This window comes from Equus caballus, chromosome 25 (genome assembly GCF_041296265.1).
Source record: "Equus caballus isolate H_3958 breed thoroughbred chromosome 25, TB-T2T, whole genome shotgun sequence".
NCBI lineage: Eukaryota > Metazoa > Chordata > Mammalia > Perissodactyla > Equidae > Equus > Equus caballus.
Genome location: NC_091708.1, coordinates 35589603 through 35604098, shown reverse-complemented (window position 1 = coordinate 35604098; position 14496 = coordinate 35589603). Strand labels below are relative to the sequence as shown.

General features: G+C 37.0%; 1 protein-coding gene across 15 annotated transcripts in view; it reads left to right on the top strand.

The window, feature by feature from the left end:
* STRBP (spermatid perinuclear RNA binding protein) overlaps positions 1-14496 on the top strand; it is a 124321-nt gene that overhangs the window by 81037 nt on the left and 28788 nt on the right. For all 15 annotated transcript variants that reach the window (XR_002803882.2, XR_002803880.2, XM_023628834.2 and 12 more), the window contains 5 exons: positions 5770-5861; positions 6397-6492; positions 7622-7733; positions 8398-8495; positions 8705-8816. Coding sequence is in view for 13 of the 15 variants with exons in the window: in XM_023628834.2 (XP_023484602.1) it covers positions 5770-5861; positions 6397-6492; positions 7622-7733; positions 8398-8495; positions 8705-8816 (510 nt within the window). In the remaining 2 variants the exon portion in view is untranslated. The remainder of the gene's footprint in view (positions 1-5769; positions 5862-6396; positions 6493-7621; positions 7734-8397; positions 8496-8704; positions 8817-14496) is intronic.

The window sequence follows — 14496 nt, the reverse complement described above, 5'->3', positions numbered from 1 at the left end:
GTCAACATTATCGTGTGGGATCAAGTAAGGGGAAAGAATCAGCTTGGATCTAACATTTTAGATGTTACTTCTCCTTCTGAATGGCAAAAAGATTTGCTTTGCTGTTGTCCTTAACCTCCCAGCCCTGTTGACTCACTTGTTATCTTTTATAATTTGCTCTTTTTGTCTAACCTGGGCTTTGTCAAAGACAGTTTTTTGATCTTCACCAGCAGTTTTGCGTATTCTTGGGCAACTTTGAGTATCCAGCATAACTGAGCATTTGAGACCTGGGCTGTGTACTTCTACAGGAATTGTTTCCTCACACGAGACACTTCCTCCCCCACTTGATGCAGTTGTTTTCAGCTGCGTGGGGTAAAAGCACAAGATTCATTTGGATTCCAGAAATTTCTAAGACTGAGAGATATCCCTTTTTATACACCTCCACTTTCTTTCTCAAAGTTTAAAAATATGCATCCCAACTTTTTTCGAGGCAACATTTTCCTATAGAATCTTCACTTCTTCTCTCTCCACAAAACAGACTGTTCACAGTGCATATACACCTCACGTCTTTCTCTTCCCTCTCTTCACTTGCCACATGTTGAGTAGAATCTGAAAAAGGGTAAAATGCGTGGTTGAGAGCAGGCAGAACCAGTGGACTGGGGCAGGTGAGAGCCTCATACTTACCTCTCAGGGCTGTCTCTGCAGAAGTGGGCCTGTCCAACCAGTCGTTTCAAGTCACTCTTTACATTTTCAGTGGCCAGAGTACGTAGTGAATCCCTCTGTTATTGTTTACTCTTTCACAGGTAAGATTCCTCCTGTGCTATCAGTCTTCTTTCCATATTCTAACCCTTCACGTGAAGGCCCTGTAGAATAACCATTCTGTGTTACTGCCTCCTTCCTGCTAAAGAAGGCATAGGAGAAAAAGCACAGACCTTGGTGTCTGGCAGCCGAGTGCTTGATTCTTCACTCCAATACTATTGCTGTGTGACTTTGGACACATTTCTTCATTTTACAATGTGAATAATAAACACCTTAGAAGATTGTTTGAAGTTAAGTGAGAGAATTTATGTAATATGACCTGTGCGATACCCAGCACAAAGTAGTTGCTCAGTAAATAGTGGTAATTACTCGGCTTACTAAAAAGATTCACAGTGCAAACTCACTTACTCAAACTGCCTTGAGTTCACAGTGAGATAGTGTGTATATGATAGGTCCGAAGAACTGAACCTAAACACAATTAAACTCTTCAACACCCATTGAAATGTACTATTGAAATCAGTATACTGTATTTGCTGTAGTGCTGCTAATGAGCTGGTTTATTAAATTGCTTATGATTCATTGAGGGCAGCTGTCTCTTCCCAAACCCCTATCCTTTATCCTTAACACTTGGAATGGTGCCTAATATACAGTAGGCATTCTCCCCAAAAAATCTGGTGAATGGATTTTTGTAGCCAGCATCTTGCTTAACTAAATAGGACTGTCCAGTGTGTAAGAGGCATTAACAATGGGCATCTCAGAATTCAAGTAGTATATATTGAAGATTTAGCTCTGTTAAGATATTTCATAACTTACTGTGTTTAACCCCTTTTTCATATATCCTTTATTTTATCCCTCACAACAGCCCTATGAGGTGGATAATTGCCCTGTTTTATAAATAGGAAAGTCCCACATTTTACCCAGCTCCTCTGACTCTAAGTCCACTGTGCTGTCCACTCCCCCATTATTGTTTAGAATGAGTGTAGGAGCATCTTAGCTGATTTAGTTATTCTGAGCAGCACACAGTCTCAGGTTCTTTTGGTGCTTGTGATTTTAAACTAGAAGTATATTTGCTATGAGGGTGATAAATCAGCTGTTGATTATATTTACAATGCAATTTGAAACTAAGTGGATAGGGAAACTGCAGAGACTCTTGAGGTTTAGGCTAAGACAAACCTCTGTCGTCAGTATTGGGGTAGATTTTCAGGGATTCACAGAGAAGTTGCCCAAGAGTCCTGCTTCACGTGTTGGTGCCAGTATGACCTTCTGATGCGTCTTGGCAGAAGTTCATTAGTGTGAGTCTTGCTAAGTGGAAGGCATTAGATTCTCACAGTCCAGAGATCACAGTTGGGGTTATAATGATGCTACAGGCTTTATTTTCCTGCCTTTCCTGGCTGCTAGACCTACACTATCCGGTGCAAACCTTTAGCCATTATCCTTTCTGGGGCCGACTGCCTACTGAGGCTTTGAAGAAGAATCATACTGAGTGACATTTCTCCTGTAAATTAGGAGAACAGTGCTCTCTCTGCTCTACCTGAGTGCTGGATTTACCTGTTTACATTATTGTGGCTTGATGTTTTACATGGACAGTGGCTTGAAGCATAATGTTTGCTGTCCACAAAGCCTCAAAGAATTGAGAGAAGTGGCTGCCAGGGTATCTTCAGGCTAGCTAGAAAAGTCTATCAGCATGAACTCAGTAGCTCAGCTATATAGACTGTCAAGGAGGCCTTCATGATAACCCAGCTCAAATATTTTACCTTTGAAGAGCCCAGGTTCAAGACGTATAACTCCTATTTAACACAGTCATGTTCTGGCTTTTCCTCGCTCCATCTCCAGGCTAGTGGTTTTGTTAACGGGCAGAGAGTTAGCTTGCATGTAAGGGATCGAGAGAAACTGACCAACATTTCCTGCAGTGCGGTGTGTTTCTGGTCACTGATCTAACCTCTAACCAAATAAACAAAGTTAGGCATAGTTGACTTCTTTTCCAGTGCTTCCGTTCTTCAGAATGTTTTATGTGCCTTCATGCCCTGATGCCAGGTGACTGAGCAATAAATTTTTAAAAGCTGTTTTTCTTTGCTTTTGGCATTTTTGTCACTCTCCAAGCCCATCCCCCTTGCTGTTTCTGATCTGTTTATTGGTCACTGAGGAAAAAATGAAATGGCTCACAGTTCCGTTCTTTTTAATTTTAAAGACTCCAAGATACCTTTTTATCAGAAAAGCTTTGCTTCCCACAAAATTGAAACAGCGACATTAAAGTTCATACAGACATGTTGTTAACTTGAGCTTCTGCTATGAGAAGTAGCAGTGTTTTTTCAGCAGCAGTTCTGTGATTGCCATGTTAAGTAATTTGTTTTTCTTAATGAATAGAAATATATAAAACTATATTATTAATATATAAAGGAAATAGGCAAGCAGGGCTCATAAGTAGCACTATAGTGCCATGTGAATTTATGTTGTTTTAAAATAAGAAACTTTGAAGTAGGTAAAATGAGATGAATTATTACATCTCCTCTGCTGTTTCCCACCTCATGAATACTGAGACATTTTGGATCTTTTGACTTTTTTGACTATCAGAGCGTGAAGAAACATGGCTATTCTGATGGTGATGTAAAAGGAAATCTGGTGCAAGTCTTATGTTCGCTGCCTGTCCCTTTCATCCCTTTCTAGTAGGAGCTACTGCCTCCAAATGTTGACTGTCTGTAGCAAGCTGATGCCTCCATTTATTGTTTTTTTAATAAGAGTTGGTTGTTATAATATGACTTTGGGGAGGAAAGAATTTATTTAAATATTTTTGCCATTGTCCCCCTTTAAAAATAACTGTGTGGCAATGAGCATAAGATGTTATTTACAGACTCTGACCTCTGGACAAAAGTGCCAGAAAGTTCACAAAGAGTTTTGGTTTGCCTTGTGTTTTCCTATCCACATTTCCTCTGCCTCACTCCTCTCTTCCATTGCACCCCTCTTCCTGACACTCCTACTTGGTAAGATGGTAGAATAAAACTTAGCTCGCATTACTCTTAAAGATTGAGTCTTAACAAATAAGTACTGTCCATAACTTTTCTTGAGATTATATTACTTAGCAGTCAGTCAACCTTTGTCATGCCTAACTTTTACGAGACTCTAATCATTCATTCACAGTAGTTTGTTTTATCTGGTACGTGAGCTTTACACAGATGCTTGTATTGACCACAGTTAAACATTGCGACATAAAAACATTAAAATGAGTTAGTTGTATGTATTGTGTCATTATAAAGACAGAATGAAGCAAGTCCAGGAGCTAGATCACCTATGAAGTGAATACGCATAATATATTTGTTTATGTTTATAAATAAATCCACATTAGTAGTTCTTTTTGAAGCTTCCTGTTTTATGAGTAAAAGGGGATAGTGAACTGAGATCCTGTGTTGTGAATTTGTTGGGAAAGGTTAATGTGTAACAATGCAAACATCTGCTGTAGAGCTCACCTGGTCAGAAAATAAGTGTGTAGCACTTCAGCCTTTAGAGTGTTGCAACCGGTAAAAAGAACCACAGTTCTTTCTCTAATAGATTTGTTTTCTGTTCGGCATTATGCTTTCAGTTTTAATTAGGGGTAATCAATTAAAATATACAGTAGATTTGCCATAATAGAATCTTGTAATAACTGAGGAAACCAAAAAGTATCAGTGATCTTGTTTCCCATTTAAAAATACTTACATTGTGGGGCCAGCCCTGTGGCCGAGTGGTTAAGTTCACGCGCTCTGCTACGGCGGTTTCTCTGGTTTGGATCCTGGGCACGGACATGGCACCACTCATCAGGCCACGTTGAGGCAGCGTTGCACGTACTACAACTAGAAGGACCCACAACTAAAATATACAACTATATACTGGGGGGATTTGGGGAGAAAAAGCAGAAAGAAAAGAAAAGAAAAAGATTGGCAACAGTTGTTAGCTCAGCTGCCAATCTTAAAAAAAATAAAAAACCTAAACATTGTATCAGTTGGCCCACGCAAACATTCACTGGAGTCTGACTGTCATGATTATACTAGGAAAAAGTGTAGGTGGACTCTTCTACATCTAAGAGAGTTCTTAAAAGAGAATGGTGAATCTGACTTAATTGAATTAAAGAATTATTCCCCAAGAAATATTTGTATGTTGTATACATTTAAATAATACACCAAGTCTTCAAAAAGTTTAAAAACCCACTTCCTAGTCACCTAGAGGGCATACATTTGGCTATCCAAACTTGGATTTAGTATCATGTGACATCTTAAATATGAATATTTGTCATTAATCACATTTTTGAATTCTTAATTTTGCTGATTTGGACCATCTAATCTAACTTTAAAATGTTAAAGCAAGTCAAATAGCCATAATTAGACAGTATTCTTTGCTGCTTTTTATAAAAAGGTATATAAAACTTGAAATGTATTTCAAACTTGTAGTTTTAATAATTTTGGTTTAGAAAAGAAATAATGAGAGAACTCCAAGGTGACAGTTGAGGAGTTTGCATCAGTCAGGTAAAGTTTCCGTTAATGGTTATCTTGTTGGATGTATTTTGTTGTAGAAAAATAAAATTGCCATACTCACTATATTCTTAGTATAACTCAAATTGATTACGTAAAAGAGCCCCAATTTTCCTTAAGAATTGATTAGTGACTAAAATCCCTTCTAGAAAGAAAAGTTATTTTTGCTTTTGGTCCTAGATTTCCCCTCTTTGCACCCTACCAAAGGGAGAAGTGCTATGTACCTATTTTGTGCCCTGTGATGTTATATACATGCTTAATAAGATCCCAGATTGTGTGTAGCAGTGGTCATTGATTTGTTTACTGAATGAATGCCTTTGTGCTCCTGTTGTACTTGTGCACAGAACAGTTCTGATGACTGTTTCCTTAAGTAATCATAATGCATGTAGTTTAAAAAAAAGCAACAAAGTGAAATTATGAGATCTTCTGGGAGTCTTATTTTTCTTCTCTTTTTATTTTTATTGTTTGGTAATTTGACAGGAACCCCTTGGTCAAATTGTATCTGTCTCTCTTTATCCCATTTTCCCATTAGAAAAGGTTGTGATGAAAGATCCTCCGGACTTACTGGACAGGCAGAAATGCCTGAACGCCTTGGCGTCTCTTCGACATGCCAAATGGTTTCAGGTTGGCTCTTCGTTATTACCTTACTGTTGCTATAGTCTTGTGCAGTTTTCGTTTGGAACACCTGCCACTTAATGGTTTATGTGTAATGTGTAAAATGGGGTTACTCTCTACATTATAGGGAAATTGTAGGAGTAAATGAGTTAATTTAGGTAAAGTGCCTAGGTTAGCTTCTACTATAGTTAATGATGTTTAATTATCATATAATCTTTTTTGGCTTAGTATTCTGAATTTCAATTGATGGCTTATAAAATACAAACATAGGTGAGAAAAGCTAAAAGTTAAGATAGATAGTTGTCAAAATAGGATTGCCATGAGACTGTAAAAGCAGTTTTACTGATAGGCTGCCTTTACTTTAGAATCTGTCTTTCTAAACCACAGTTTTACTACTTTTAATAACTTGATTTTTTGGTTTGCCTGACAACTGATGAATGACTGTCTAATTAGTATTCACTTTGAAGAACCTATCCATGATCAGTGTGCTTAAAATGAAGATTGAATTTCAACAGGGATATTGGAATCATTTTGTTTGTTTTAGGCAAGGGCAAATGGATTAAAATCATGTGTAATTGTCCTGCGCATTCTGCGTGATTTGTGCAACAGAGTCCCCACATGGGCACCATTAAAAGGATGGGTAAGTACTTAAATATGGTTAAAAGCAAATTCTGAAGCCATAGTCAGGGGAAATCTTGTTGAAATTGCATGCTACTATAAAACGGCAGTATTCTGAGTCAGCTCAGGTGTGCATTATCTATTTTTGTTCTGGAAAAAAATTATGTATCTTTTTCTATGAATTTTTTTTATGCATATAACTTGTCCTTTCTAGCTCATCTTATTCATGTTACAGAGCCGGAGATATTTTTTCTGACAAAAGGGTTCTATGCTTGTTAGAAGTGATTGTCTTCCTCCACTTTCCTCTGCAGTGACAGTTAGTTACTCTTCACCTCCTGCCCATGACAGCCTCCTTGACTGGCACATTCTCTTTCAATGCTACTTCCATTTAAAATAAAAACTACCCAATATGCCGATATAAGGCATATCCTCTTTTTCTTTGTCTTTGAGTGCAGACAGTCAAAAATTAGTTCATGTTAGTAATTAAAGTCAGGCAAACAATTATATCTGATTATGGATATAGTTTATAATGTATGTTGCAAAACTTAATTTGGAAATTATTATGCCTGACCTAATCAAGACCACAATTAACATTATAAAACAAATAAAGCTATAAAGGGTCATTTTAAATTAATCTAGCAGTTATTACTTTGATATAGTATCATGAGTTTTTAGTTTATTAAATATGGAGATTTGGTCCTTCGTTTATTGTAATTGTAGTGGTTGCGACAGGGTGTCTGAAGTGAAGTCTTATTGTGGTTTGAGTGCTTCCTAGCTTAAGTGGGAAATAGGTGGGCTGGGTTTGAACATTGATTCAATATTAGCTATTACTAACTTACATGAAGGCTTATTAAATCTTTGTTAAATCAGTTAGATGACTATAGTTTCTTAAGTGATCCTTTCAGGGTAATAGAAAATAGAGTTTTTGTAACAAAATGTCTTCTGAATGTATTATTTCAACAATGGTTGATTTAAAAACTCTGTCTAGGATGAAAGTTGAAAATCACCAGGGAAAAGTTAATTGGGCCTTAAATGTTAAATTGACTTTTACCATTTTGACCGCCATTGTAGATAGAAATGTCAGCTCACATTTAACTGGAATCCTTTTAACACTTGGTGCATGTACTAATTTGTAATTTAATATCTTCTAGCCACTAGAGCTTATATGTGAAAAGTCTATAGGTACTTGTAATAGACCTTTGGGCGCTGGGGAGGCCTTGAGACGAGTAATGGAGTGTTTGGCATCTGGAATACTACTTCCTGGTAAGGGTTTCAAACTCTGGAGGCAGAAGAATCAGAAAAATCTCATTTTAGTTTATTTTTCTAAATATGTGTTAAATTTGTCCTCTGCACAGGAAAATGATGCATAGGAATTGTTTTGCTTGGAATTTTAGCAACTAGAATGTTTCGAATGTTGGAAAAGTGCTATAAAACTCTTCTTTCAATACTTGTAGTTTATGTTTTATATATACTAACATAAAAGGTACTAATAAGATATTGTGTCTGCTATGAATTTGCTCTTCCTACAGCTCTGAATTTGAAAATTCAAATGTTTGGTCAAAATGTATAAAGTTCATTCTGTTTATAGTCTAATTTGGAAAAATTAAATCTGGTCTCCTTTTCCTTATGTAATCCCTTTAAAGATTTGGGCGGAATCATCCTACTGTTTCTAAATTCTCAGATTAAGACCCAATTTTGACTTTAGATAGACAAGTGACTTTCAGTAAAATGAGGACATTTAAGTGCTAACATATTGAAAATGAGAGTGTCCTTTTTACTCCATTTAATTGAGCAACTTTTAATGTAGTTCCTCAGTTTTTTTTCCTTTTTCTCTCCATTCTTTCCTCTCTCTCTCTTTTGTGTTAGTTTATTGAATTCTAAACTCAGTCTAAATGGTACTTGTGTTTTTCTTTTGCCTTTGCCAAAGGGGGTCCTGGTCTTCATGATCCTTGTGAGCGAGACCCTACAGATGCTCTGAGCTATATGACCATCCAGCAAAAAGAAGATATTACCCACAGTGCACAGGTAGAAGATGGGCATATCACCGTGATCTATTAGAGGAGTATCATAGCTTTATTTTCTGAATTGTTCTATGTAAATACTTTTTTCTTGCCTGTTGTTAGGGACTTTTGCCATCGTAAGTTAGCATTTAGTGGATATCTTTTAGCTAGATGTTCTAAGAGCTTTATGAATGGCAGTTGAAATTTAAATAAATATAATTTTTTGTTCTGTAGCATGCACTCAGACTATCAGCCTTTGGCCAGATTTATAAAGTGCTGGAGATGGACCCGCTTCCATCTAGTAAGCCTTTTCAGAAATATTCCTGGTCAGTTACTGATAAAGAAGGTGAGTGTAAAAGTTTTTTATTGGGGTTGGATGTGGGGAGTGGTGGAGATGGTCATGGGATGCATCTCTTATTAGAGCTGAGGGAACTTAAAAATTGTTTTTAAATCTGATGTTAACTAGAGTTATTGTGGTGATCATTTTACGATGTATGCAAATATCGAATCGTTATGTTGTACATCTGAAACTAGTATAATGTTGTATGTCAAGTATACTTCAATAAAAAAAATAATTTTATTTGTCATGTATAAGAAAGTTTATTGCTTTTCTGCCTGACTTTCTTCTTTTGTGTCCCATCACTGATAGCAGCTTGCTGTCATTTATTCTTATTAGTGATGAACTCATTTGGCTATGTTAGCCAGATTCCATTACTGCATAGACTTAGGTTCCACACTTTGAAAACCCCTGGTCTAAGGGGGAGATAAGCCATAAGCTAGGAGGTGACGTTATGACTGTCACTGATCAGGTTGATCTCTGTCATGCTTGAAAGTGTTAACATAACCAAGAAAGAGAAAACGAAAAAATAGAGAAGGAGAAAAGTATGTTGAAAAATTCAGGACTATCTTCCATTTGTACTTGTCTGTCTGAACTCAGGTTAGAGTGTCCCCAGAAAGAGCACAGGCTTTGGGATCAGTATGGCCTGGGTTCTAGTCATAGTCTCATTGCTTACTAGCTTTAGGCCTTGAGCAGTTAGTTCATCTCTCTCTGGAGGGATGTTATGCCTACTTTGCTATCTCTTGTCAGATTAAAATCCCTGACTCAGCACCTGTAATACAGCAGATACTTAAATGTGAATCCACTTACTTACTTTCCTTATTGTGCCACCAAAAAACCATTTTTTTTCCCTTCATCTCCTGTTACACTAGAAGGTGGATGTTTAATACCAGTTGTTCTTCACCAGGGACCCAACCTGCCTCTCACAATTTATATTATTCTAATAATTTTTATATGGCAAAAATAGTTCAACGGCCCAATCTGTTTATTCAGACAACAGAATTCCAGTGGGTCTAAAGACTTTTCAGGGAGCCGACAAGATCAAAACTATTTCATAATAATACTAAGTCTTTTTTTTTTGCCTTTTCCACTCTCTATTTCATGAGTGTACAGTTTTCCAGAGGCTACATGTAACATATGATGACCGTCACTGATGGCTAATGGAATGGCTTTTGTATATTTTTGTATTAAAATTTTTTGTTTTAGTTTCTAATATGCTAAATATTGATAGGTATTACCCACAAAACAGAGCTCTTTGGGTGCTCAGTAATTTTTTAAGAGAGTAAAGTGGTCCTGAGACTGAATTTTGAGAATGACTGCCTGGTACTGTAAACTCCTCAGGGGTAAGGAATCCTGCAGATTCTACCGTATCACTATTACAAACCAATGCTCAATAAATATTTGTGTAATGAAAGCCATTTTCTTCCAGAGGGTGCTCACGTGGCAGCTCAGAATTTTTGAAAGGATTCACATAGCCGTGTGACGTTAAGCACTGTCTGTAGATTGAATACAAATTTGGAATATATATAGAAATTCTTAGGACTAGTAATGGAAAATTTTATTTCAATCACTGAATTCATAGTAGCTCTTGATTTTATATTTTTTCTTTCTAGATGGTAAAAGTACACTATTGTTATGTGACTTGGATTTTTTTTTTTTAGCTTTAAAGGTTTTTCTCATGGGAACTGCTGGTCTGTCAATTTATAGCTTAAAATAGAAGCAGAATGTTGGTGTTTCCATTTGAGCCCTATCGCTTACTAGCTACATGACCTGGGCAAGTCAGTGAACCATTCTCTGCCTTGGTTATAAGACGGGGGAACCAAGTCCATTGCCTCCAGACCCTTACTTGCCTTCTCCCTCATTCTTTCATGTTTTTAGCACCTAGCTTCCTGACATTGACATTTAAACTTTACTCTTGTAATTCTTGCTGATTTCAGTATACATTCAGATGATTTTTTTTTCAAAACTCTGACATCTTAATTCCTTGACTTTTTCTCCCACAAGTGTTTTGTCTTCTCCCTTACCTGAGTTACCCATTCTGTAGACATACCCTAGACCTTGTCTTCAATAACTGTACCTATGTACGTTCTCTGTAATCTCATTTTCAAGAATCCTACTTTCTAATTGCTTCTTGTCATCATTCTGTCTCTTACCCTTACTCCAATTCTTGAACCTCATCCTTGATTTTATTAACTTTTCATAGTCTCTCACCTTCCTCATGTTCTCACTTGGTCCCTTCTCTGCTTATATTTCCTGGCCCATCATTATGATCACTCCCTAGCACACGCCTTCACTTCCCTGATCCCCTCCTCCTGGCAAAATTCTAATTCTGGTTGAAATCCAGCTCTGTGCCTACACCAGGTTGTTGCACATTGTTGGAGAAAAAATAGAGGCATCTTGACAGTTTTCCCTGTAAGTCTTGGGCATTAACCTTAAGTAGACTGTGTTGGCTGGCAATCTTCCTATAAGTTCTAGAGTTCTCTCGTTTTCCTAGATAACTGCTTCACATCTTCTCTCATTTCGTACTTCCTCTTCCAGCCCCTCTCTCTCATCTGATGAGATGTTTGCCCAAAGTACTCATGCACTTTACTTTCCCTCCCTTAACTATGGATAAACTGTCTGGGCGCTTAAGACCAACCTTTCTACTTGTCCACTATATCACATCCCCTTTTGCTTGCAAACGGACATTATTCTCTCTTTTCTCACCAGCATCAGTTCCTCCCTTTCTACTGACTCATTCTCATCAGCATAAAAACTTGCTGTAATATCTCCCATTTGAAAGACAAAACCAAACTCCCCCTTGATTCTGCAGCTCCCCCAACACAGTCCCATTTCTCTGCTCCCCTTTATAGCAGTACTTTTGAAAAAAGTGGACTATTCTTTCTTTCTCCTTTTCTTCACTTCCTTTTAAGCTTATTCTAATCAGGCTTTCTCCCTCACCTCTCTACCAAAATCTCTCGTGTGACCTCCATGTTATTGCATTCAACGGTTAGTCTTCAGTCCTCACCTTAACCAGCTTTTCAGTAACATTTCACACAGATGAACACTTTTTCTCCCCTATTTATTTTGTTATGAGATATAGCACATATATAGAAAAGTATAAGAATATACCATTTAAAAAGTTAAGAAATTCCATATAATCACCTCCCTGGTTAAGAAACAGAACATTGCCAGCTTCTCCAGAAGCCATCTGTCTATCCCTCCACATCACCTCTCTGCCCCGTGAGCTGCCATTCCTGAGTTTTTGATAATCATTTCCTTGATTTTCTTTATAGTTTTCCCACCTGTGTATGCTTTCCAAAACAATTTAATTTAATAATGCCTAGAACTTTGTAGAAAGGGAATTGTGCTGAGTTTAATCTTTGGTGACTGACTTCTTTCTGTCTGGCATTGTTTGGAATACATTCTTGTTGCTGCATATAGCTGTAGTTTTTTCACTTTAGTAGTTATATAGTATCCATTATGAATATACTACAGCTTATTCATTCTGCTTTTGAAGGACATTTGAGTTCTTTTTATTTTTTGGCAACAACCCATAATGCTACTATGAGCGTTATTATACATGGCCCTGGGGTATATATCCAGGAGTTACTGTAAGTCAGTGTATGATCTAGTAAATGGTTCTGCATTCCAATTTTCACTCACACCAGCAGTGTGTGAAAGTTCCTATTGCACTGTATCCTCAACAACACTTGATATTGTCAGATACCTTTTCTGACATGGAATACTACTTTTCATTTGACTTCTAGGTCATACCTTCTCTTGGTTCTTCGAGCCCTACTGCCCTCTCTTCATCTTTCTTTCTTTGTTCTTCCCCATCCTGCTGACTTCTGATTATTAAAGTATCGCAGGGTGCAGTCCTCAGACTATTTCTCTTTATTTACACCAACTCTTTAGGAAATCTTACCTGTTTCTTGTCTTGAAATACCTTCTGTTTACTGAAGATTCCCAAATTTATAGCTCCATTCCGGACTGCCAGCCCTTGACCTCAGACCCAGATGTCCAAATACCTCTTCATTGTCTCATAGATATCTCAAACATAAAACTTCTAAAATCCAAGTTCCTGTCCTTTACTCTACCTCTAATCTGCTCTTTCCGTAGTTATCCCATCGCAGTCATTGGAAACTCTGTGTGCTCAGGCCAAAAACTTTCACCCTTGAATCCTCTCTTGCTTTCACCCATATCTAAACCATCAGCAAATCCTGCCTGTTTTATTTTCAAGGTATGTGCAGAAATCAACTATTTCTTTAACTTCTTCACTTCTACCATCCTGGCCTAAACTGCCATCATCTCTCACTTGGATTATTACACTAACTTCCCTATCTGGTCTTCCTACTTCCATCCTTTCCCTTGTTGTCTGTTCTCAACAAAGCAACAGTCCTTTTTTTTTCCCCCTTAACTTTTTATCTCAAAGTAATTATAGATTAACAGGAAGTTGCAAAGATAGTACAGAAAGGTTCCATGTACCCTTCGCCCAGTTTCTCCCAGTGGTTACATCTTACGTAACTGTAGTATGATATCAAAACCAAGAAATTGACATTGATACAATGTGTGTGTACGTTTTATGCTATTTTATCACAGGTGTAGATTTGTATGACCAGCATTGCAATAGAGATTCAGTTATTCCATCAGCACAAAGATCTCCCTCATGCTGCTCCTTTACAGTCACACCCATTCTTCTCCCCTCAACTGTCCCTAAACCCTGGAAATTGCTAATTTTTCTCTGTCTCTCTCATTGTGTCACTTCAAGGATTTTATATAAATGGAGCTATACAGTATGTGATCTTTTGAGATTTTTTTCCCTCTCAGTGTAATTTTGTGGCCCATCCAAGTTGTTGAATGTGTCAATAGTTTGTTCCTTTTTATTGCTGAGTAGTATTCCATGGCATGGATGAGCCAGATTCTGTTTAACTACCTATTGTAGGACATTTTGTTTGTTTCCAGTTTTTGGCTTTTACAAATAAAGCTACTACTGTGAACAGTCTTGCTTAGGTTTCTGTGAGCAGTTCACAAAAACACAGATTTTTGTCTGTTAGATTGGCCAGCAATTTTCCTTTGCTGTAATGTTTTGTCAAGTTAACGCTGGCCTGATAAAGTGAGTTGGGAAGTGTCCTTTCTTTTTCTGTTCCTTGGAAGAGCTTGTATAAGATTGATGTTTCTTCTTTACGTGTTTGGAGGAATTTATCAATGAAGCTGTTTGGGCATGTGGTTTTCTTTGTCAGAAGGTTTTAAATTATGAATCTAATTTCGTTAATAGGCATAGGACTATCATCTTCTTATAAAAGTTTTGGTAAATTGTGTTTTTTATAGGAGTTTGTCCATTTCATGTAAATTTAAAAATAAAGTAGTTTGTAAGAGCCTCATCTTTTTATTGGCTGCAGTGTCTGTAGTGATGTCCTCTTTATGCATTTCCTACCTCCTTTTTTTTTCTGATCACACTCACTAGAGCTTTGTCAGTTTTACTAGATTTTCAAAAAAATCAGCTTTTGGTTTTGTTGATCCTCTTCTGGTATGGGCTCATATTCTATTTCATTGATTGCTGTTCTTATCTTTCCTTTTCCTCCTTACTACCTTTGGGTTTAATTTGCTGTTTTTTTTTAACGTTTTGAAATATATGAAGACATTATTGATATTTTTTTTAGCCTATTGATATTTTTTAGCTTCTTATTTTATCATATATACTATGAAG